The sequence below is a fragment of the Pochonia chlamydosporia genome, assembly GCF_001653235.2.
Source record: "Pochonia chlamydosporia 170 chromosome Unknown PCv3seq00016, whole genome shotgun sequence".
NCBI lineage: Eukaryota > Fungi > Ascomycota > Sordariomycetes > Hypocreales > Clavicipitaceae > Pochonia > Pochonia chlamydosporia.
The window spans coordinates 136,436-160,777 of NW_019154051.1; the positions used below are offsets into that span (position 1 = coordinate 136,436).

Below are 24,342 nucleotides of genomic sequence, written 5' to 3' on the forward strand. Positions count from 1 at the left end.
ACGGCTTTGGTATTATACGGCGGAATGCATATTCCTATAAGGGACGAAAAATACGATACTCCTTTCAATGTGATCGGTTTGGGCAGCCTCGAACCTCAGATAGTGCTGGTGTTCGGAAGCGGAAGTCTCGAAAGTGTGGATGTCAATGGATGGTAATTGCTGAAGCTTTAGAGGAGGGTAGGTGGCTTCTTCGGCGGCATGATAAACCAGAACATAGCCAGCATAACCATGAACGAAGCATTGCCCCTTCTGCACATCCTTCCCATAGACGACTCACTAGCACAGTTAGGACGACTATTAAGTCAACAAGCCGTCGGGTTGGTATTCGGGCCCGCGATGTGCGTGCTATCGTTGAACAGCAACATCCAGATACAATATACACACAGCGGGATATATATAACGCACGCGCTCTAATTAACAGGGAAAAGCTTAATGGTTATACGCCTACTGCAGCGCTAATTAAACTTTTCGATGAAATAAAGATCCCATATATCGTTAAATGGGCGGACGACGAGCCAAACAGGCTTCTAGGTCTTGTTTGGACCTTTCCATACTGTATACAGATGTGGAAGCGGTTCCCTGAGGTTGTTAGCTTTGACAACACATACAATACAAATCGATTTAAACTTCCGCTATTTCAAGCTACCAGTCAAACCTGCATTGGCACAGTCTTTAATGCTGCGTTTGGTTTGATCGATAATGAGAGGAGAGAAGGATTCCAGTTCCTTGCTGAGAGCATCTACCAACTTATTACGCAACACTCTATTAGGCAGCCTGAGGTCATTATAACAGACTTTGATAACTCAATGAAAGCTGCGCTTAATCACCAATTCCCAAACGCACAGCAACAGCTCTGTATCCACCATATCCTTTCGAATGTCCTACTAAAATCAAAGCAAAAGTGGGTTACAGAACGGAAGAGTAGTAGCAGTCCTGGCACTAGTGATAGTGAGGACAATTGCTCTCAGGCGCAAATTCATCTTAATGCAACAGATAAGCAGCTTATTAACGCTTCAGATAATATTAAGGCTCCTCATACTTACCATGGTGTGCTGTTATTATGGAAGCGCGTTGTCTACGCTGAAACAGACGAGGCACACGAGCAGGCATGGAGAGACCTGTGTAAAGAATTCGATGACCAACGAGCAATTCTACAGTATCTACATGGGATCTATCTTCCCGTAAGGCATCAGTGGGCAGGGTGTTTTATTCGCCAATATCGCAACTTTGGTATCCGAGTTACCTCTGGCACAGAAGCCAGCAACAACAATGTCAAAAGCTATCTCCTAAATGGAATGAGTCACCTCTACCGCCTAGTTGAGGCAATGCAGGATATGATACATGATCAAGAACGCGACTTTAAGGATGCTTGTGCACAAGATGAGGTCCTTACTGCCCGCCAATACCAAGGATCTATTGGAGATTATCTTGGAGACTTACGAACCGTTATGTCATCAAAGGGACTAGGGCAAGTTAATAAGCAATACCGCATCGCTCGCAAGTATATGCCTACAGGCAAAAATCCCTATCCCACCCTTCCTGGAGACTGTGGCGATAACTGCACAGTTTCTGTTCAACTTGGGGTCCCTTGTTATCATAAAATATATATAAAGCTAGCTTCTGCAACACCTTTTACTAAATGGGAAATCCATCCGCGCTGGCGACTACGGGAGGTAGCATGTCAAGATCCATACCGACGGATTCTTGACCCAAAAATTGCAACTACATTACGTGGAAGGCCAAAAAAAATAACCAGGCTATTCCAGCAAGGCTAGCTATCATGGAAAGTAGCCTATCTACTTCTCAGTCTACTAGGCAGTCACCAGAGAAGCAAGTAAGTCAGTCAACCAGGCGAAAGCGTGGTCGACCACCAGGGAGCCTTAATAAGTCAACTCTTGCCAGGGGAGCACAAGAAGGAGCTCAGGAAACACGTACGCAAACAAGCACCCAGGTAAGAACCTCAACTAAGCAGCCAAAAAGTCAATTATGTGTAGTTCTTGGAGCTGGACGGACAACAGGAGTGCGCTCTAGCGGCCGGAGGATGCAACCAAGTATTCGGAGAAGCAAGAGTAAATGGGAGCTTGCGGAGAGTAACAAAGAGGTTTCTTGTATAAACGTTAAACATTAAGATAGGCTATTATAAATAGTAAATAGTTATTCTTGTAATTAACAGGATTTAAATATTTAAGTCAAAAGGATGCTCTTGCATTGGAGAATACTTAAGACGCCGATTTAACCCACTGTACAACCTGCCGACCAGAGACCCAATCAACTAAATCAACTACACGGCATCTGTCAATTTAGAGTAAGTGTAGATTAGTAATGAAACTTTGAATGTAGTGTATCAACGGACACCTCAAATGTAGTTGATTTAAGTGTAGTTGACTTCAGTGGATGGAGGTTTGTGGCGGCATCATCCAGAGTCGCGGCGTAGTGGGGCAGCGCATGATGGCACTAAGTTAACGCGTCTACACGTCCACGCGCTTGCTCATACCTCTTTCCTCTTCATCTTGGTTTTCGTGCAATATAGTGGCATTATCTCTTGAGTTGATCTCATCGCGCCCGTGTCAGGGTTGGCCACAGTGACGCTAACCATCCCCTCGCATTAAAAAGTGTCAGAGACGACATATTCTAACAAATACCTCCCTCTTAGAAGGAGGTGATGTCCACTTTTGCTGGCTGGTACAACAAGTAGGGCTTCCCGAGGCTCCTCTGGTGCGAATCTACCTTCGGCTGCTCCCGTCCCCTTCCCTTCATTCACTCTTGTAGCACTCGAATCGCCTCTTCAATGGCCAGCTGTTTTCGCCGCGGCAGCGAGCCACGATAGCTCCCGTCTTCTGAACTCATCATCATTAAGATGGATGCCCTCGAGCTCTTTCTTCTCCTCTATGATCGAGAGAAATAACGGATCTAGGTCGTTGATAATGCCTGCCCGAAACCACGACCTCAATACCTGACACATCCCAACTGTTTGCGCCTGAAGATTGCACCGTTGGGGAACAACCATCTGCCCTGCTGCCGAGAACATCCTCTCACATTCTGCAGACATTGATTGTATTGTGACAAAGTCGAGGGCCATTCGGGAGAGACGAGGGTATTGCAGGCGCTTCTCATGCCAATACGCTATCGGATCTCGCACAGTCTTGTCGGTGCTCTCATGGCTCGATTGCCATCGTTCGTATTCGTCGCCAATCGTGTCGTCGTCCAGTAGAGGCTCTGTCTGTATGGAGTCGATACGGGACTGTTCGCAATGCTCTTCGAAGGCATTGTAGTATTGCTTCTGTCGTTTTGCAACAGGCTCGTCATTTGAGGCCACCACAATATGGAAATCTCGATAGGACTCGTCCCACACTTCTTGAACTATCCTTTTTGCAGATCTGATCCAGTCGGGCTTATGTACCCAGGCCTGCTCGAACCATCCCCATCTGTATGCCGGGTGGAGTGCGAGGGCGGTATAATATATCGGTGTTGTGTCGAGAATAGTGTAATACTTGTCTAATTTCTCCCAGGCCATATTTATGCCGATCCTGAACTGTTCGGGGTCAGGAAAATCTTTTGCCATCGCCTTATATTTTTCGAGCTTGCCAAGCAGGAATTCAAACCCATTGATCACATCCCAAACGTTCCCATATGAACCAGTATAACCCCTCTTGCGTTTCCTGATTAAACCGTCGCCTTCTAGAGTCTTGACTGCATCTTCATAGTATCCAAGGATCGTCGCGAAGTGTTGAAGTACAGACCAATCGTTGGCCGTAAGTTGGTTCTCGTCTCTAAGGATTCGAGGCCGGACAGCCGACTTTTTCAACTGGCCAGTTCTTTTTGATGTATTCTCCTCCTCCCATTGGATTCGGAACTTCGCGACTAGCAGTTCGAAGTACCTTCGAAGTCTCAAGGCGCGGCGGATCATATAGAGCTGGGAAAGCCAGCGCGTATCGTTATCTAGCACTACCGAGACGGGGCTTTTTGACCGTATTTTCGGATCGTCCGACATGGATATGTCGTACTCTTGAAGTTCTTTCAACAGGTATGTCAGTCTGTCCGATCGATCAACATCCACGACGAAATTATGGAGCTTCCCAACCGGCCCTTTCTGTCGCCAAAGTTCGTATTCGGCTTCAGACAGCGCTTCTGCACCAGAAAGTTGTTCTTCGAACGCGTCTGTATCCTTCCCGAACAGTAGTGCCTTCGCAGACAGATTGACTATATGGCCGAAGCAGCGGCCTCGCCTTCGAGCGCCATTGAAGCCGAGCTTTTTGCCAATAGCCTCAAGTGCTGTGTCGTTGTTCTCGGCATTGTCAAGGGTAAAATACCCAATATTCTCCTCGATGCCAAAAGCCTCGATGGTATAAAGGACTTCTGTTGCAATGTTGTTCCCCGAATGTCTGCGGACTTCGGGGACCCCCAGAGCGACCTTGTGGGGCTTGCTATTCTCGTCCCTGAAGAAGCACACGATACCGTATAACGAGTGTCGATTCCGCGCCCTCCATCCGTCAAAGCTGACGTGTATTAAGCCGGGGCTCTTTCGCAGGGCTTCAATGACGCGCGCCTTGTGCTTTTTAAATTCGGAGTTGATGAGCGCGCGAACTGTGGTATCAGAGATGTTGGCGTTCGTGATCTTTGACTGCAGGGTTAAGGTATTCGAAGATATCCCGGAGTCTCTCATGTTCAACAACACTAAAGGGCTGATTCGTGTCGACTATCCACTCGATCAGGAGACGTTGAAAGTGATTTCGATTAAATCCGCGTATCATAGAGTTGGCAATCGCCTGTTCTCGAGGTCTTAAAGGGTCGAGCTTCCATATATCCACAATCGATCTTGGCCTCTTGCTCCCTGGCTTCTCCTCGGCTTTCTTTTGCAAGCCGGACTTTGTCTTGTTATCTGGTGCAGATATTCCGTGATCCTTGTATAAGTGATTCAGCGCATTCTGAAGGCCAATAGCAACGAAATTCTTAGGTCTGGGGTCGTTCTTCTGAATACACGGCTTGCAGACCCATCTGCGCTCGTCGTCATGTTGTATGTCGTATCCATATTCCCAAGCCCATGAGTAGTTGTCTTTGCTTCTTTCTGACCATACCCAACCCGGAAAATGTCCCCAAAGACGCGTATCGTACTTATCAGGAGTGGGCAATGTCGTCGGCGGCGGGGAGAACGGCGTCAATGAGCTCTCGGCAGAAGAAGCAGGCGTGGAAGGCACTGGGAGTTCGAAGTCAATTGGGACATCATCGATAGAAATTGGGGACGATTCTAGGAATTCCGAAGCGCTCATGGTCATAGTAAACATAAAGACATAATGTGAAAGTGTCACGGACTAACTCGTTGCCGTGCACCTGGGTTGATGGCAATGCTGATAACGCCACCAAATGAGGGTCTCACAACCAGCCCCTGAGCATTGACTGCCCAGTTAACCACCATAGTAGAGAGTCCACCCCTCGAGAACGTCTGCTCTCTCTTTTTTGTTAGCTGAATGAGCCGCGTGTCCCCTTACGGAACTTACTGGGGCCGACCGGCGACCCCTTACAGAAAAGAAGCGATGATACTTGTTGTAGATGGCCAGAAATAGGTGTTATGTGATGATCAAGCAGGTGCTAGCTAGCAGGAAGATATTTCAATAAACTAGGCATCAGCCATCGTTCCGCTACACGGCATTCAAAACATGGCAATACGGTTCCAAGATGGGTAAAAAGATGCCGAAGTCAATCAACCAAGGATCAACAGACGCACGACGCAGTAGCGGAGGCTCTACCTTAAGGCACTTTGGTTAGAATACAAATTACGGATGTAGAATAGGGGGAGGAAGCTGACTTGTCGTCTCGCCCGCAGCCGAACCTACCCTGAAGCTAAGTTCGAGATCAAATGTGCAGCCCTTTAACCATCAACAGTTACACTGAAATCAACTAAATCCACGTACACGAGAGGCCCAAATTTAGTTTAATTGATTAGTCAGGATTGTCCTGATTTAGTTGATTTAGTTGAGTGTAATACACTAAGTTGATCAACCAGTGTAAGTCGTGTAGTTGATTGGGTCTCTGCATGTGTGGCGGAGGACAACTTGCAGGTCATCTACATATTGACGACAGTGGGTGTTTTCTTTCGCGTCTGGCTGTACGAAAGGGGAGGAACAGCCCTCATTCCTTTCCAGGGAGAACCAACACTAGCAGACTGGTCTCAGTACATCGATGCTGATTCAGACATTGCCTGGGTGCTGCCGCGCTTTCTCGCCATGATGAAGGATGACGTGACTCTCGAACATTCGCCAGCTCTACAGGGTCAAGTGGGTTGTCAACAGGGCATTAATTCTAAGTGCCGGTGAATATTTTCTTTTAGCATTTCGAGGTAAATAGTCGTACACGAAGGTTCGGCAGTTAGCCATTAGATTTTTTGATAATCCTAGTTTCGTTGTGTTGGATACTGTAAAACTGCCTCTGTTGATAGAACAAGCAAACTTGGTGCAATTACTGATTTCATACTGTCGGTTATCATGACAAAATTTAACCGAAACACAAGTTCGGATGAAGGGAAGTTGTCTGGCATTAAAGACAGCTGCAAACATCTTTGGGCTATTTTTTCACCTTGATTGCCTGGTGGAGGAATTCATGCCATCTGGTGGAAGCCCATTCGTAAATACGAAGCAGTGATGGTAGCAAGTACGCACCATCAAGGCCGTATGTCGCATTACGTTGAATAACCTTATGCCCGCTCTGCATCGCAAATACCACGTTTTTGTCGGCTGCGGGGCATTTCTCATCATATTGATTGAAAGGGGTGTAGACTTCTCGCACTTTCTTTTCCGTTATGCCGATACCGATTTGACGGTACATCTGGCTGGTTATCTTCTGCTTGCATACGGCATGTGCTGCTGTTTGTATGATCGAGGTACATTTCGACGTTGCCCATGGCTTTTCATTTTTTCCAAATAGCAAATGAGTGGGCTGCCATGGCTCGCTTATTTGCATGTGTTCGTGAAGCTCGCGACGCAAAACCTCTGCTACAGGATGAATAAACGCAAGGTACTTGATAACAACCAGCCCAAGCCGTAGTGGCAGGAATCGGACCACATAGAACTCCTTGTTTGTCATGCGCTTTGCTTTGTGGTGCTTTATAATGTACACCACGGAGCCATTCCACACATAAACTCCCCTTGAAGCCCATGCCGTATTCTCGCGTAGAAGCCACTGTAGTTCGCGTAGCCGCGGGGTTTGGCCTCCACTTGTGTACTTGCCACCAAATATCAAGCTTCGCAAACGAGTCACCATACCCAGGTAGTGCTTCACAGCTTTCCATTGCCAGCTTTTATGCGTCATGAGAGATGGTAGGTGTCCGTGAGGCTTACTTAGTTGAGCGAGGAGTTCCTTTGTGGCCGTTTGGAATCCATTTTCCTCGTGCTTAACAAATGAGTAGCCAACGTCTCGATTTGTCAGGTCATCCTTAATTTCAGCAGAATAAACGACGGTCTCTCCGTCTTAGCGATCAAGTATCCAAAGCCACGCAACTGAACATTTCAGCGAGAGAGCTGGCGGATCCAGCGACGATATATCTACTGCAAAGTCGTTGAATCATCTCCAGCTGCCCGTCTACTGGTCTCTGTGGAATACTAAGGCTGGGATACGCCGTTAGCGGCAATGCCGACTCGAGCAGTAAGAGACGTTGTACGTATATAAGTCCTGATAGAGACGGACAGAAGTCTCTTCCCAGTTTGAACTGCTGGCAATCACTTGAGAATCCGAAAATGCCGCTAAAGTAAAGTAGTACAGTGGACCCGGGCGGTCCACCGCGGACTTCTTGCTTGCACACAGCTACGGAAAGCTCAAACAGTCGCTCCAGAAAGTCAATGCTTGCCATTTCTAAGCGGTCCTTGTCCTGGTCGTTCTTGACGCCGTTGGGTGGGTCGACGGTCCGGTCGCGATTAGCCGTGTTAGTGCGTGCATAATTCTCCAGCCCTGAATCTTCGTCGCTTATTGTACTAAACGAATTCATGTCGGACTCAGAATCATCGAAATCTGAGCTCTGGCTTGGGCAAGAGCTTCCATCTGTCGCATCGGTGCAGTACAGAGTTTCAGGTCGAGCTCGTACTTCTAGCTCTTGGAGTCCAATTGAAAAGTTACTTGATACCTCGTCAGTGTTGGCATACCTGTGATCTTCCACTGGCGGCCACTGGCCTTCACTGGCATCGAACATGCCCCATATTTGATGCTGGACTAGTTGCAACAGTAGCTGAACAATCTCATTTGGAATCAGAATACCTGTTTCTTGTTTTGCCTCTGTCGGCAGGTGGTGTGACCGGATAAGAAATGCTATGAACTTCTTCCATGAATCTCGGTAGCGCCGTCTGGTAGAACGCTCCGTCATGACTTCAAATGACCGTGAGTTGTAGTTCATTGTTCTGGATGTAACTATCCAGCAACGGATCAGACGACTGGTTTGAAGCACCGTCCGTTCGCAGCGGTTGATCACAAGATCAACCGCCTTCATCACGCATGCTATTCGTTCTTCCGAAATCTGAGAGCTAACGAAATCCGCATCCCCATCGGCCACTCCCTGGCCGAGTTTGAGAGCCGCCCATTGTCGGCTTTTAGGGTGTCGTAAGGGTAGTCTTACCATCGCCTTCAACAGGTCACGGCGTACATTCTTATAAATCCTGCGCCACTGAGTTCGTTCTAGCCATGGCGACATCACTGCCAGAGATCCATTTCCCATCTTCTTTGCACAGATGCGCGCCTGCTGTTGAGCATCGAGATGTTGCTGGTGACGACCAAGTGCGGCTTCCAAATGCTCCTGCAGAGCAACCTCTGTAGCTACAGTGTGCCTGCGCTGACGAGTTGCTTGCTGACTTTTACATCCTCCTTTATCGTCGAACCTTAACTTCTTTTGTGGGATTGCCTTGCGGCCAACTTCAAACCAGCCGCTGGCACATCTGGTAGGGAAGAATCGCTGACAATGCACCCCCTCACGCCATGGCACTTCGTGCTTTCCGCTGAGCTCGTTTTGCATCGCCTTCTTTCGCTTGGTATCTGGTCTTCCAGGCCCCTGTGGATTTTCCCATTTGTGCTTCAGTTTGCAGTGTTTCTGTATCTTCTGCACTTGCCGCGCTATATATGGACATTCGTGGCATTTAAGACCATCTTTCTTGGGCGGCGCTAGAAGTGGAACGCAATCAATTGTCGGAGAGGAAAACAAAATCCTTGTAGATCAGCTTGAATGCGCCTGGCATCGGGTAAATCTGCCGCTTTTCTGACAATGTTGCGCCGTTCCGTAGCCGTGATTTCCTGATGGCCCTTTACAAGATGTGAAGATACTTCATTGACAAGAACAGCGAATGCACATTCGCGGCAAACAAGAGTTCTATATACCTGTAGGAACGTAAACGGCCCGACGGCTATATCGCTCTCCATTCTTGCGACTGTGGGCGACTGTAGATCACCGACTATCCAGTCGCAGATGTAAAAGCCTATACACCTCGAGCTTTCCAGCACGCGAAATGCAAGTAAATATTACATCAAAAACGGCTAAAGTATAGCGAGAGCATAAGCAAAGTCCAGAAACGGTTCGCTGTAAGTTAAAAAAATGGTAGTCATGTGGCAGTACAGAAATTGGAACTGTTCTTCTACGAGTATGCAGTTAACACAGTTAACACCTTAAGAGATGAGTACCCCTGACAGTGAACTACCGAAATGACGGCTTTCTTTGGCTCACTATCGTTGGATAATTTTAGCGACTGTGGCAAAATATCATGAAGCTAGTTGGTCGAATTTAATCCAACTGTACAAGGATCAGAGAACAAATTTCAACTCTACATGGGTGTGCGAAACCCAACTCCAGCACCCTTGATCATGCTTAATTTCACCAAATTACAAATCCAACCGTAGTAGAGTTAGATATGTCTGTACTCGTAAGCTGTAAGGTGAGGGGGCTGGTTATATATTCCAAGGCATTGTGTCAACCCAACGAAGAGTCTAGCGGTAAGAGTCCAATGAGGAAGGCTTCCAACTAAAGAAGAGCCTTACTGTGTTGCGGGCTTTGCCTGCGCCCACAGTTGCAGTTTTAGGCCCTGGAGGAGTCATTCACCGCTGGATTATGATTGGGTATTGCCGTCGACGTCGTTGATGACGTCTAGCCTAATTTAGTTCTTAGTATGTAGCCGCTGATGATTGTTTCACAATCCCATCTTGCGAAGAAGATAAAAACTCGCCAATCTCCTCTCTCATAAATACCTTGGCTTGGTTCTTCCATCTGATCGTTTTCATCTTTCTTTCTTTTCTCGTCCTTCCTCGTCCCTTTAATGCAGCTTCATGGCACGCTGGACGAGCAACACCGGACAAAACATGGTACAAAACTCATCCATTCCACACTGCTCGTACTTTCCTACATTTGCATCACCTCGCTTGCTATCCTCAACGTAAATTTCATGTTACTGTAGTAAATGATAATGCACATAGTCGAAGTCGAAATAAAAAATGTCTCCACGGAGAGGACCATTCATGGCTAATTGGTAATCAAACAACTAAAACCATTGGGAGCTCCACGGTCATGTCAATACATCTGCGTCCAGACCCCACAAGTTTGTAAAGCACACGACCCTTGTGGTAACACAATGACATGAAGTATATAAATCTCAATGCGACCCTTGCCTAAAGATGTAGTGAGAATCGCGGAGACTCAATGGCCATGGTTTGTCATGAACAGAATGATAGCCAGGGTAGAGCAGAAAAAAGCAGACCAAGACGCTGCGCTTAATGCACGAGCATCGAGACAGCGTGAGCAACATCCCAAAAAAGGCGATCGCATACAGTCGGGAAGACACTCTTGTCATGACACCAACGATGTGTCGGGCTCAAGACCAGCTCATTAACTCCCTTGACCGACTTCGGCCGTAGTTGATCCAGGGCTCCCAATAGTCCAATCAGTCCGTCTAAGAGCCTCAGACTGGCCATTTAGTCCGTCTAGTTTGAACAGACCAAACTGACAGTTTGTGCAACTTGTCCAGACCAAACCATCAGTCTGCCGTAGAAAGTCCAAACTGAACTAATGGTTCGTCCACCTCCCTCAGACTGGACTACACCAAAACTCGTGGTGTGGACTAATAGTCTGACACATGCACACGTGATATATCGTATTTTTGCTTCGTCAAACACATTATGAGGAGAATGGTCCAGGTATGAACATGGGAGAACACATGTATACTGAGTTTTACTCCATTAACAGCGGAAGATCAAGGTTTTTCTTCAAACAATTGTCAATTTAGAACGGTTGCATCAAGTTATACAATTGCAACAAGGGCATTTGTGAATACGACTTGTGTTGTAGCTAATCTGTCACTGAGCTATTATCTTCCTTCTATGACGGTCCTGGTCTTTCATGAACATTCTTTTTTGCCTCAAGTTCGCCTTCAACTTTGTATTCTTAGCTATCTTGAATCGTAGCATCGCCTGCTTGATCTACATAGCAGCACTAGATCCACAGTTAGATGAAGTGGGTGTCTCGCGAAATATGTTATTACTTACGTCGGAAGGCATTATCAAAGCGCTCCGGTCCCAGGAGCGCAAACATTCCACGAGATTCAGAGTGTCAACGTTCATAGATCCTCGAAGATCGGTCACTGTGAGTTTTGCTTTAGAAAAGAGACGCTCTGTTTCTGTAGACATAGGCGGGATTGACAGAATGTCGATGGCCATTAATGACAAGTTGGGAAACCGTCTCCTCTGGGCTGGTTCTAGCCACCATTTCAAGGGATCCGATACCGTCATCACAGGTTCGCGACAATACACTTCGTATTCGTCGTCATCTTTGTTAAATATCGTGGACTTCTGCTCTTTCATCCACATCTTGTACCCGTTTGGTCGCTTTGTGGTGCAATCTTGCGGTGGGCTTGATCGAAGACTGGGGCAGGAACTTGTAGATTTGTACGTCTCCCTCCACAGCTGCCCTACTCTCTCTTTGGCTTTCTCAATCCACTCGAGCTTATCCTCCCAAGTTCTTTCCATGTACGCCCATTTCAGAGAAGGGTTCAAGACGGTCGCTGCTGAATAGACTGGTGAATCTTCCGTCAATTCATAACAGTCGGCCATTTGGCCCAGGCGGTCTCCATCATTGTAGCCAAATGGGGAAGGGCAGTGGCCTTCTTGGCCGCCTCAATGTGATGGAGAAGGTAGTCCATGGTAGGTAGGACGTCCGAGATCGAGTCCCCAATACCTTCGTTTGCCACTGTGGCATCGTGAAAAGGCTCGAGGAACTTGTGAATCTCGGCCAAGGTTAACCAGTCAGGTGGAGCCAGCGTATCATCTTGAAGAGCCGGCTCTTGTGCACAAAATATGGTCACCGCTTGCCGTATTTTGGGTCTAAGGGCCCATTCAACCATTTTATACCACGAATTCCAGCGAGTGTCGTTGCCACGCCGTAATCTGAGACCGTCGCTGAGGGTGGTAAAAGTTTGAAGCCTCTGTGGCGTCCAAGTGATGTATACTACAATATTGTGTAGTTTTCCTATTGCCCCCCGTTTTCTCCAGTTTTCAACTTCCTCCTCAGATGGCCCGCAATAAAAGCCCGTTGTGGGGGGTCGCTTTCCAAGGAGGAACTCCATCACGGCTAGGCAGATGATGTGACCAACACAGCGCAGCCGGTGAGGAAGGGGATCGTAGAAAACATCAAACTCATGCTCCAAGTCGTCCGAGATTTTGTCAAGCATTGTATTCATGTTGCTCGCGTTATCCATCATGAAATACCCAACCTTTGACGCTATGCCATATTCTCGTATGAACTCCATGATTGCTTCTGCCATGTTCTCATCGCTGTGTTGTCCGTCCAGTTCTTTGATCCTTACCACCAAGGACTGCAGGCCATGATCCTCGGTAACGAATTGAACTGTGAATCCGATTACGCCCAGACAATTCGGCGACGTCCAATCGTCGGGCACAATGTGAATAGATGAGAGGGCATTCTGCAGTGCTCTCTTTACGACCTCCTTCTTCTCCTCGTACGCCTTCTGCAGGTCGTTTTTGACTGTAGTGCCAGACATGGGAAGGATGTCATCTGCAGCAGGACAGATATACCGTATGAAGTCGCGGAAGGCAGGCTGCTCGATGTGAGAAAAGGGAAGGCTGCAGGCGATGGTGTAACGACAATACAGCTCGCGTGTAGTCGCCTGATCAAGTGCATCTGCCTCTTGTGTAGCCTTACGTGTTTTGCTTGAGTGCATAGTTTCTTGCGCAAGGAAGGTAGTGATGTCTCCCAGGCGATTCCGTGTCCTTCCCCTCCTGACTTCCTCTTTTCCAGGTATGACGATGTTGTGCTCCCTACGCAAATGGTGAACAATAGTTGATGACCCACCAGAATAATTGTATCTTTTGTCACGTTTCCTTTCGAAGCAGGGCTGGCAATGCCACCATTTCGTCCCTTTAGAATCTATCCAGGCTGCTGGCAGTAGCTTTCCATCCTCTACCCGACAGTAACGCCAAATGGGCGACGTCCTCTGACGTGACACACTGAGAATCGAGGAAGGAGACGATGCCAGCGACGGCGGAGTCATGTTGAGATCGGAATCATCCGAGAAACTGCCGCTTCTCGTAAGACTCGCTGCCTCTGAGAGGTCTGCAATGGACGACATAATATGATAAAGGGCCGTTGGTCAACTGGAAATGGTGAAGATGAAAAGAAAAGGAATCGCGTGTACGGATAGGCATGGTTTCGGACGCGATTTTCTATCGCATTCGAGCCTTTAGATTAAATGTACCAGACATTAAGACCAAAGATAGTGGGATCTCTCTCGTTTCATTTAGAACCACCCAAAGCTGCTCGAGGAACACGATGCTAAGCTTTCGGCTCGTTGGCACGAAGCGGCTCCAATTGTTGCACAGGAGAACTGTGGACTTGCGGCTGCGCGCCGCTAGCGAAACGCAGTTGGGTAGCTGCTAACCAACCAATTACCATTAAAACGGCCCGCCACTTGTCACCAGGTTGTTGTCCACACTCAGTTTGAGAGCATCATTAGCCTTCATCGACTGATTACCGCGTCTCATTTTAAGAAGTTAGATGGGCAAGTGACAAGATCTACCCTACACACTCAAGGTCCCAACGATCAGAGCGAGGGTCCTTTGCGAATGATCATCAGTTAGTTATGGTTTCCAAGGGTATTTTTTTCGGTTCGTACAAGACACAATTATTACAACGATTGAGGTCTCCAAAAACCCCAACATGGGTGTTAAGCCTGTGTATCTGAAAGATCGAGGCAAAGGTGTCATCGACCAAGAAGAGGTGCGGATGGCGTAATTCTGGAGCATCTGTAAGAGTAATTATTTTTTAGTCGCTGGATCGCAGTTCCGACGGAACGTTTTGCTGCCACGGCCCAGAGAAAACCACTTAACGCGCCACGCGACTTGTGCGCGTCGCGTGTTGCCAAACTAATAGTTCAAACTAGTTATTAGTGTTCCATTTCCAGACTGGACTATTGGTTGGTCTTGAAACGTTGGACTGCACTGACGGTCTAGTGCATCTCATGTAAACTGGACCAGCGGTCTAGTCCAACTTCCGCAGACTGGACCATTAGTCTATGGACTAATAGTCTGGACTGCAGTTTGAACTATTAGTCCAGTTAATAGTCCAGAGTATTGGGAGCCCTGCCTGGGCAGATGGTGTGGCAGCTCGATCGTGTGCCTACGGAATTCAGTCACACGTTTGAGGAGTTACCGTGCATCAGAGAAGCGGACGTCGATAATTATGACTTGGCTGAACAGAATGAGCCTGAGATGTTCCCAACTTGGGACGATAATGTCGATTTCGAACCGCCTCTACGGCCGACCGAGTCCATCGACATGGTAGATCTTGTGGGGCCGAGGTCTTCACCCGTTGCAAATAACCCTCCGGAAGCTAATGGCGCTAGATATGCGGCGGAGCCTCACGATTCCAGCAACGATCACCCCCTTCCCGTTCAGTCTGAGGCGCCACTGCCGCCCACTGTATTGGCACACTTTCTGTCTGTTTTGTTCACGACAACCGACCCCTTTCAAGCACTCTTGGAGTTAGGGCGCCAAGCCCCTTCCGCCTCTCGTGATCTGATTGACGCTCTCGAATATCATGACGTCAGAGCTCCGTCAGAGGATACTTTGAGCAGTTTATCCATTACTGAAGAGCTTGATCATGTTGCGTCCGCACTTGAGTCTGAAGGGCCATTACCAAATATCCTTGGTACTGAATCTATTGGCGAATCTCTAATAAGATACTCACCTGAAAAGTTACGATATCTTTACACTGGAATTGGTGGAACGGAGGATTCACGTCCTCAGTCTCGAATTGATGTCCTCAAGGATGGCCCTATCAATTACGATGTTCACTATGAGTTTGACGTTGATAGCATTGTCTTGCTAAGCGAGCATCTAGATGTGTTCCAGCAGAGCATTCTCTGGTATCCTGCACAGGTCTCTCTTGGCCCGCTAACCACTGACCTGCACCTCAAGCCTGGTCGGGTGGAATTCCACGATAGCCATGGCCGATTTCATCAACAGTCTGTCCCAATCCATCACATCCCTAATTGCTGCGTTGCCCGTCAGGCAGGGGCTGATCACATCACTATTAATTGGGTCTTCCCTCACCTATACCTGCCGCCATTTTCGACAGCTTCCCTTCGAAGCGGACGTAGACTCACGCAAGAGCAATTTAAACATTGGACCGACCATATTTTAATTCCTAGCATTGAGAAATGCCTGCCTCCTGGTCGTCTGCAACATATTCCTCGCTCATTTGACCAGGCTTACTACAACAGCCGAGCTCATAGCATCGAGGGGCGATCTTCATCCACCAGTTCGGCATCGCGACAACAGAACCTGCAGTTGTTGCGTTATGAAGTTCCGATTTTAGTTTACTACTTAGACACTGAGCTCGATTGCCTCTACACTTGCTTGTCTGTTCTTCCCCCATTTTACCAAACTGTTGCAGTGGTCCTTTTAAATACAAAATATCTTCCTTTCGTGCGAACGTTTTACCCCTCATAATTGCTTTTTCCTACAAACTTTATTCCATTAATGTAGATATCATGACGATGTCATGACACTGAATCTGCTTGTTCAGTCGACAGAGGCAACCTTATCCGACACCCATTAGTCTATTGAAGCGTGAGTTTTGGACCCTATTTTGGGCTGCTTTTGAAGCTTCCTTCTCACCCGAGAACATCGCCAGTGGGCGGAGACGGACGGGTCTCCTCCCTTTTGATCCAGAAGTCGTCCTATCACAGATCGCCAAGATTGAAGAAGAGGACCCAGATACAGGCAGTGACACGGCAGACTCTATAGCCCTGCAGAAGCCTACTGCCCGGGAACTACGGCGACTGGTTGACAATGTAGTCGATAAATCAAGGGATTCTGGCTCTGGTGCTCGAAAGCTAAAGAGTACGCTCGGAAGCCTTCAAGCGGAGGTTGAGCTGCTCAGATCTGAGAACCAAGGACTCCGTGAAACAATTATTCATGAGAAACAGCGCAGACAACGTGGTAAAGCTCTGAAAGATTACCTCTTTGATCGTACGGACCCTAACTCTGCCCAGGTATTTAGCCCGGCAAAAATCGCACAAGCACGTTTAAAGAAAGCCGTGATAGAGGCCAAGAAGCAAGAGGAGGCTCTTCAGAGGGAAACGGAAAAGACTCAACGGCAACAGAAGGCGGCGGCGCAAAAAGCACAGGTCTTAGAGAGGCGGCGGCAACGAAATGAAGAAAGGGAATGAAAGCGGCAAGTAAAGGAAGCCAGGAAGCAAGAGAGAGAGATCAACCGACAGATTCGAGATTCTCTTGGAGAATCCAATCGGCAAACATCCATACAGAAGCAGCCAAAGCTGCAGGAAGATTTTGATGCTATCGAAGACAATGAGAGGACTCAGGACGAAATAATCGTCGCTCTCTTCCGTCAACTGTGAAGATGTCAGTACCCTCGATATCGCTAAATCACTGCAAGAAAACGTCAGAGAAGCAGTTGAAGATGACTTCAGCAAGAATAGCTGGTTCAAAAAGACCTTCTCTGGTTGTTGAGAGTACCCGAGAAATGGTAGTGTCATATCGGGACTCGGGGCGACCGCAGCGTAATAGCAAGCGGCCACTATGGCTTGAAGATTATGACATATATTAAGATGCATCTACCAATTATCATTTTATCATTTTTCCAGTCTTGAGGGATTTTAGTTAGTGTGTGTTTTGTTGCTCTGCATTGAAGTCGCATGCTAGGCTGGCTAAAATCCGGCACATCAGCGGATCCGGCGCATCACCGTAAAATCCCTTATCCACTCGACATGAAACTCCAAGGAATGTTCGGCAACACAATCTTCGTTTTCCAAGCCACGCTAGTTATGTCACCTCTGGTATTTTGTCGGCTGGAATATTGAGGCGTTCTTCTCTCCGGCGTCGGTGGCCTGCGTCGTTTTTCACAACGTAACGGAGCAGCAATATTTAGTGGGGTTACCTGTTGTCGGACGGTCGGCTCGTTAGTGTCAGACATGCATCTAGTACCGAGGGGGCGTGTTTGAGACGCGTCGGATGGTGGGGTTTGCTTGATGCCACACGGGATTCTGAACTACTTTGTGCCTTGTAATCTTTGCTAACAGCCACATCACACAGCATAAGCATAACTATTGTTAGATTGGCGAGAATATGCGACTAAAGCGGCGCAAATTCATACTGTGGCCTGTGGCTGTCGGGATGAAGGGTAGCAAAGGACTTCCCCGCCCACAGGAAATTGAAGCAGAACAAGGAACAAGAATAACATCAGATTCATCAGTTTCTAAATGAATAATTCCATAATTCATCAATTACCTTGGCCGTGAGCCAAGTAAGGCATCGTAAATCTAACAACGATATGTGGTAACGGATATAAGGATAGTGACAGGCGTGGAAGTCGCTGATGATGTACACACAAAATGGATTGGAGGATAGAACAAGAAAGCACACAATATACACACACCCGACATCAGTACAATATTATCGTTCTAAGAAACATGACAACACAAGGGCGTCAACCTTCCTGAAGAATAGCGCCACCCAGGCTGGCACGTACCTACTCTGTTGCATCGTCTCAGTACTACGTCCTCTCACTTGTTTGTTTGGGGCTGACGGTTAAAAAGAAATGGGACAGGGGGCGGCTAAGGAACTTTTAACCACGAGGCAGCTTCCATGCCGCTATCTAGATCATTAGTATTGTAGGCCTGAAGGCAGAACAAATGGCGGCTGCGGGACTATCATTAGGGTCAGCTATAGACTTTGATTATAGAAATTGACTCCCTGTTTGGCTCAACCATGGTATGCCATAATGTGCGTTATATATATTCATTAAGTCTTAAGCTAAGAGAAAAAACAATGGGGGTGCTCATTTGACAGAATTTTCCGAAGTTGAAACTGCTTATGCCCGTCACTTGCTGCTCGGGCTGCATATGTAACAATACATCAGCATCGAAAATAAAGACCCAACCGAGGTACACTGAAACACTGGCGTCACACAAGCATAATGATGGAAATGACGATTGCTGCCATAAGATTTTTGGCCCGAGGTAGCTCCGGTCGACGCATTATTTGACCGGCCGTCGTATCTAGCACAGTCTTTCTTTTCACTAGGGGGTTACTTGCTGTCTATCTTCCGATCTTACCGAAATTTAACTTCGGGAGCTCATCTATCACGCGTTCTGACTGGATGGATGCTTAGCATGATGGAGGCATGACATCAGCACTGCCCCTAGCGTATCGTAGCAAACTACCGAAATCCTTGGAGCGGTGTGAGTCACTGCGAAAGCACGCAAACCAAACACCTACTCCCAAATTAATTGAGCACCAAGATGCTTACGCCCTGGCTTACTAGATGCAGTCAGCCGGCTTTGCCCCATGTTGCTTCATTGAAAGTTTGTAGACCCGTACCGTTGTGTCAAACACTTCATAGTTGACAGGGAGATTTTCCGGCGGCGAATCTCGCTATAACAAGTTGCTATCCACTCTTCTCGCTAGCTTGCTGTTTCAATATAAGTTATAATTATTGACTAGCAGGTGTAACATAAAAGATTATCGTGGTTTCGAATCGATCGGTTGTTGCTGCCGTTATTTGCGAGTCTTAGCTACCTTCTTGGGCATCAAACGCTCTGCAACACAAATCGTAATCGACAATGGAGGTGAAAGACTCCGCACTGACAACAGATAAGCAGGGTCAAGGAACAGCCGACGGCAAGAAACGTCAGAGACAAAATTCTGGGGCCCCGTGCCAACAGTGTAGACTGAGAAAGGTTCGCTGCGATCGGCAGTTGCCTTGTAACAGTTGCGTTCAGGCAGGTGTGCTGTGTCAAGTCAATCTCAATCCACCACAGCGGAGGCGAAAGAAAGGACATCTCCAGGCGCTACTATCAAAGATAGGTAAATTAGTAATCCTCCAGATGAACACGGAATCGTGTTTCTTGTTTCGCCCATCAGACTAACAGGCGACTAATGGCTAAATAGCGGCTATTGAGCATCGAATTGGGATGCAGGACAAAGACCGAATGGGTGCCGTTATCAACTCTACAACGCTGCCCGTGCAATCAACGGACGAAGAACCAGAGAAAGACGAAGCTGAAGAGAATCGGAACTCAGAGTTTGAAAGAACACGGGTCTGCACACCCGGACATTCACTAAGTCAAGCTCATGTCAACGCTATCCGAGGGCAGCCTCCTCCAATCGAGCTGCCATTCGCTATGGAAGACAACACTGGCGATATTGACACGCCGGAATTGCAGATGGACCTATCAAAAACATTTAAGAACTCCGAATACTTCAATAGCCCTTTGTTAGCGCCCCGATCGAATTGCAACATTAGACCTACCAGCGGGGAAATCTCCTCGCTGATGCGCGCTGAGCTGTACGTATTCTCATAATTGACCAACTATGGGAGCCGCTGTAACTTGTCTGCTAACACAATCGTAGCAATCAGCTCTACTTTGATCGAGCTCACATCTTTGTCTCGATGTTGCAGCAGCGCCGATACCTTCGAAGGTCAAAGGACCCATCACCGACTACGTCATTCCAGTGTCTTCAGCATGCAGTATGGACAATTGCTGGCACAGTCTCGTCACAGTTCCAGCACTTATGTGACGGCCTTTATCATGAGACATTGGAATGCTTACACGCCCTGAACACCAACGATTTGCATGGAGGCAGCACCGCAGTGCATGACGGTGACGAAGTCGGGCTGCTCGATCAAATCCAGACGTGGATACTCGTTGCGGCATACGAGTTTATGCGCTTTGGGCCACGACGATTTTGCCGCGCATGGACTAGCGTTCGACGTGCCATTCAACTTGTACAACACATGCGTCTTGGTGAAATGGACTCTGATACTAGCTTCGATGCTGCTGCAGGGGCAAGCCGCACGGCCAACATGACAGATCCAAACGCAGTCGTGGAGAAAGAGGAGAAACGACGCACCTTTTGGATGGCATTTTGCCTTGATCGGTTTACTGCAGCCGTGGAGGGGTTTCCTATGACGTTGAGTGAGATGGTACGCTTTTGCCCGTATATGGGGGGTTTTCTGTGGCTGACAAGACTCACTACCATTATCTCAGATTTCAACCCGACTACCATGTCCAGAAGAGGCATTCCAGAGTGCCACTCCTGTAGTCACTCCGCTCCTATCCCAACTCATGGCCGACAATGCTGTCCCTTCAACACCATTGACACCGTGGGTAGAGTGTATAGTGTTCACCACTCTGTGGGGGCGGGTCCTCCATCATTACCAACAAGCTTCCAGTGAGACCGCCTGCGGGGGTATTGGGCAAGAGTTTTGTGAGAATCAGTCTAAACTCGACAATTTGGTCGATCACTGGACTTGGATCTTCCAGCAGAGCCATCCGCCCTCATCGCCCAGGGTTGACTCAATGCGTTTGTTCGCAGGCATGATTGTCCAAGCTGTCGCCCTATCCCGAGCCATGGATGCCAACTTCATCTCTGACGCTGCTCCAGCGGAGTATGCCAAGCTGGAAATGAACTGTAGCCAGCGAGTTCACGAAGCAGCCAGGAGCATCGCATGCCTGGCTGGGGAACTGAGGCATTTTATTTTTTTCAAGGTCTGTAGGCCCTCCTTGAGCACAAAATAGATCTCCTTGCACAGTCGCGGTCCGTAAGTTGATGTTTGAAACTTCGTTAAATTACTGATGCTGTCATGCTTTGGCAGGTTAATCCTTTCACGTCAATTCCGCTTTCCTTGTGCCGATGGTATCTCCAGTCTCTCACCCAACACAATCCCTCGCTTCAAGTTCATTTGGACAACATTACTGAGACTCTGCATGAATTGGAGAATGCTAACGGCTTGTGTTCGCACGTTAATCGGCCAACACGGCAGAATCCACAGACGGAGGAATTTTGCTTTCTTGGTACCAGATAGTTGAGGTACTTGCGATAAAAAAGGCCGTATTGATGCTAGGGCGAGTGTCAGCTAGGATAATTGTGGCAGACTAGAGGGCTTGATGACTATCGAGTGCCCCAGCCGTGGTGAGCGAGACGAACAAGTGATTCGAAGTCAGCGAAAGTAGATATATCGACTATTCAGCTACGATGATTATAAAACTGTCTAGGAAAAAAATACTTTAGAGCCTCAAGGATGCAGATGTACTTCTCGCCTTTTCTTTCACTGCGACTCACTGCGCATGATTCCTAGGTGCGTTGTGCGCCTTCCCTGAGCGCTTGAACATTCTCTTCATGCGACTTAGCTGGTTGTGGTCATTTTATCAAGCATACAGATTCTAAATGTGATTAAGTCGCTGTGTTGTGCCTCAGATTATGCGAGAACAACAGCTGATGAGGTTATCCACTAGGAACTAGGATCTCAATGCCATATTTGTGGCAAGTTCTCCTCGTTCAATTGAAGTCAAAATGCCAAGATTCTCAGCTCGAAGCCACCCCCTTTCCTCCAACAAATATTGTTCGAAAAGGCTTCCATTGGCGCCCTGCATTGAATAATACCTGGCCGGCTCTAGTCATCCCCTTGAATGAACCAAAGCAGCCACACATTGAGGGCCTGTTCAAGTGGGCTGATTACCACCATCAACGGTAGCTCAGACGGCCTCGTCCAATTGCAAGCAAGGATGAGGCTAATTGCGAGATAGGGTGGCCCTGGATGCAAAACTATTGCCGGTTGAAAAGCGGCACCTTTTGTACTGGAGGGCCGGGGTGAAGGAAGCCACATGTGGTCATGGATCACCCCCAGACTGTAATCACTTCCCTTCCTGCTGGGAATTGTGAACTCGCTACAAATCTCCTGTGTACAATAAATGGGATAATTATGGTACCTTAATTATAGTTAAGCGTTTCCCTCTAGCATTGTGTCGCAACAATTCTCTTTTTCTTACGTTTGCTCTTTCTCGAGACATTCGTCATGTTCCCATCATAACGAACTTACGTCAGCAAAATCGCTTTATGTTCTGGCTATACAACACTGTGACCAAAAAATTGAACAGCTGAGTAAGTCCAGGGTTCTGACAGTCAGACTTGACACCCTGGTGACTGATAGAAGCTTTTAGTTACGTAAATTCCGTTACTTTAATCATCTCTTCCGTTGGAACCTTCTATAAATGTACAGTCAGCAGTGTATCAAGGGGAGAAAACGTTCAAAATGTGACAATTTTCTATACACATCGAATCTTTAATAAGATGTGTGGAAGTTGCGTGCGATTAGATTATATCAACAGTCAAGTATGTCGTTTTCAAAGAGACCACTTGGGTTGATCTTTGGCATTTAAAAAGGCAAATTGAAGATGTTCCATAAATCGGCGAAAGCATAAAGTATACCAATCAACTTACACAGTGGTTTAATTTATATAATGAAGACATATACCCAAGGTTTTTTTGGTAGTTATAGAACCTGTGTGCATGCACTCTGTAACTATCATAAAGCCACCTGCGATTCCAAACGTGTATAAACAGAAATGCACAGGAATTTCCTGTCAATAATGTATCCAGAGACCCAATCAACTACACGACTTACACTGGTTGATCAACTTAGTGTATTACACTCAACTAAATCAACTAAATCAGGACAATCCTGACTAATCAATTAAACTAAATTTGGGCCTCTCGTGTACGTGGATTTAGTTGATTTCAGTGTAACTGTTGATGGTTAAAGGGCTGCACATTTGATCTCGAACTTAGCTTCAGGGTAGGTTCGGCTGCGGGCGAGACGACAAGTCAGCTTCCTCCCCCTATTCTACATCCGTAATTTGTATTCTAACCAAAGTGCCTTAAGGTAGAGCCTCCGCTACTGCGTCGTGCGTCTGTTGATCCTTGGTTGATTGACTTCGGCATCTTTTTACCCATCTTGGAACCGTATTGCCATGTTTTGAATGCCGTGTAGCGGAACGATGGCTGATGCCTAGTTTATTGAAATATCTTCCTGCTAGCTAGCACCTGCTTGATCATCACATAACACCTATTTCTGGCCATCTACAACAAGTATCATCGCTTCTTTTCTGTAAGGGGTCGCCGGTCGGCCCCAGTAAGTTCCGTAAGGGGACACGCGGCTCATTCAGCTAACAAAAAAGAGAGAGCAGACGTTCTCGAGGGGTGGACTCTCTACTATGGTGGTTAACTGGGCAGTCAATGCTCAGGGGCTGGTTGTGAGACCCTCATTTGGTGGCGTTATCAGCATTGCCATCAACCCAGGTGCACGGCAACGAGTTAGTCCGTGACACTTTCACATTATGTCTTTATGTTTACTATGACCATGAGCGCTTCGGAATTCCTAGAATCGTCCCCAATTTCTATCGATGATGTCCCAATTGACTTCGAACTCCCAGTGCCTTCCACGCCTGCTTCTTCTGCCGAGAGCTCATTGACGCCGTTCTCCCCGCCGCCGACGACATTGCCCACTCCTGATAAGTACGATACGCGTCTTTGGGGACATTTTCCGGGTTGGGTATGGTCAGAAAGAAGCAAAGACAACTACTCATGGGCTTGGGAATATGGATACGACATACAACATGACGACGAGCGCAGATGGGTCTGCAAGCCGTGTATTCAGAAGAACGACCCCAGACCTAAGAATTTCGTTGCTATTGGCCTTCAGAATGCGCTGAATCACTTATACAAGGATCACGGAATATCTGCACCAGATAACAAGACAAAGTCCGGCTTGCAAAAGAAAGCCGAGGAGAAGCCAGGGAGCAAGAGGCCAAGATCGATTGTGGATATATGGAAGCTCGACCCTTTAAGACCTCGAGAACAGGCGATTGCCAACTCTATGATACGCGGATTTAATCGAAATCACTTTCAACGTCTCCTGATCGAGTGGATAGTCGACACGAATCAGCCCTTTAGTGTTGTTGAACATGAGAGACTCCGGGATATCTTCGAATACCTTAACCCTGCAGTCAA

General features: G+C 47.5%; 8 protein-coding genes across 8 annotated transcripts in view; 4 read left to right on the plus strand and 4 right to left on the minus strand.

The window, feature by feature from the left end:
* Positions 1-2,785: 2,785 nt before the first annotated feature.
* On the minus strand, positions 2,786-5,267 carry VFPPC_18372 (restless-like transposase; the record flags this gene model as incomplete). Its single annotated transcript, XM_022429993.1, has 2 exons — positions 2,786-4,621; positions 4,674-5,267. The coding sequence occupies 2 exons, from the start codon at positions 5,265-5,267 to the stop codon at positions 2,786-2,788; spliced, it is 2,430 nt and encodes an 809-aa protein (XP_022284946.1).
* Positions 5,268-6,558: 1,291 nt separating this feature from the next.
* VFPPC_11576 (hypothetical protein) lies at positions 6,559-8,989 on the minus strand (the record flags this gene model as incomplete). Its single annotated transcript, XM_018289713.1, has 2 exons — positions 6,559-7,460; positions 7,540-8,989. The coding sequence occupies 2 exons, from the start codon at positions 8,987-8,989 to the stop codon at positions 6,559-6,561; spliced, it is 2,352 nt and encodes a 783-aa protein (XP_018136606.1).
* A 2,444-nt stretch (positions 8,990-11,433) lies between these two features.
* On the minus strand, positions 11,434-11,979 carry VFPPC_11577 (ribonuclease H-like protein; the record flags this gene model as incomplete). Its single annotated transcript, XM_018289714.1, has 1 exon — positions 11,434-11,979. One exon carries the CDS (start codon positions 11,977-11,979, stop codon positions 11,434-11,436), a length of 546 nt encoding a protein of 181 aa, XP_018136607.1.
* Positions 11,980-12,041: 62 nt separating this feature from the next.
* On the minus strand, positions 12,042-13,598 carry VFPPC_11578 (transposase-like protein; the record flags this gene model as incomplete). The annotated part of the gene is made up of 1 exon (XM_022428765.1): positions 12,042-13,598. One exon carries the CDS (start codon positions 13,596-13,598, stop codon positions 12,042-12,044), a length of 1,557 nt encoding a protein of 518 aa, XP_022283957.1.
* Positions 13,599-14,619: 1,021 nt separating this feature from the next.
* On the plus strand, positions 14,620-16,700 carry VFPPC_11579 (DDE superfamily endonuclease, CENP-B-like protein; the record flags this gene model as incomplete). The annotated part of the gene is made up of 2 exons (XM_018289716.1): positions 14,620-15,491; positions 16,055-16,700. 2 exons carry the CDS (start codon positions 14,620-14,622, stop codon positions 16,698-16,700), a joined length of 1,518 nt encoding a protein of 505 aa, XP_018136609.1.
* Positions 16,701-19,112: 2,412 nt separating this feature from the next.
* Positions 19,113-21,071, plus strand: VFPPC_11581 (Zn2/Cys6 DNA-binding protein; the record flags this gene model as incomplete). The annotated part of the gene is made up of 4 exons (XM_018289717.1): positions 19,113-19,179; positions 19,441-19,837; positions 19,903-20,476; positions 20,541-21,071. The coding sequence occupies 4 exons, from the start codon at positions 19,113-19,115 to the stop codon at positions 21,069-21,071; spliced, it is 1,569 nt and encodes a 522-aa protein (XP_018136610.1).
* A 65-nt stretch (positions 21,072-21,136) lies between these two features.
* On the plus strand, positions 21,137-21,358 carry VFPPC_18373 (hypothetical protein; the record flags this gene model as incomplete). The annotated part of the gene is made up of 1 exon (XM_022429994.1): positions 21,137-21,358. One exon carries the CDS (start codon positions 21,137-21,139, stop codon positions 21,356-21,358), a length of 222 nt encoding a protein of 73 aa, XP_022284947.1.
* Positions 21,359-23,692: 2,334 nt separating this feature from the next.
* Positions 23,693-24,342, plus strand: part of VFPPC_18374 (restless-like transposase) — a gene marked incomplete at both ends in the record, with an annotated part of 2,642 nt that continues 1,992 nt past the window's right edge. Inside the window, one exon of the mRNA XM_022429995.1 lies at positions 23,693-24,286. Within this exon, the coding sequence (XP_022284948.1) occupies positions 23,693-24,286 (594 nt within the window). The remainder of the gene's footprint in view (positions 24,287-24,342) is intronic.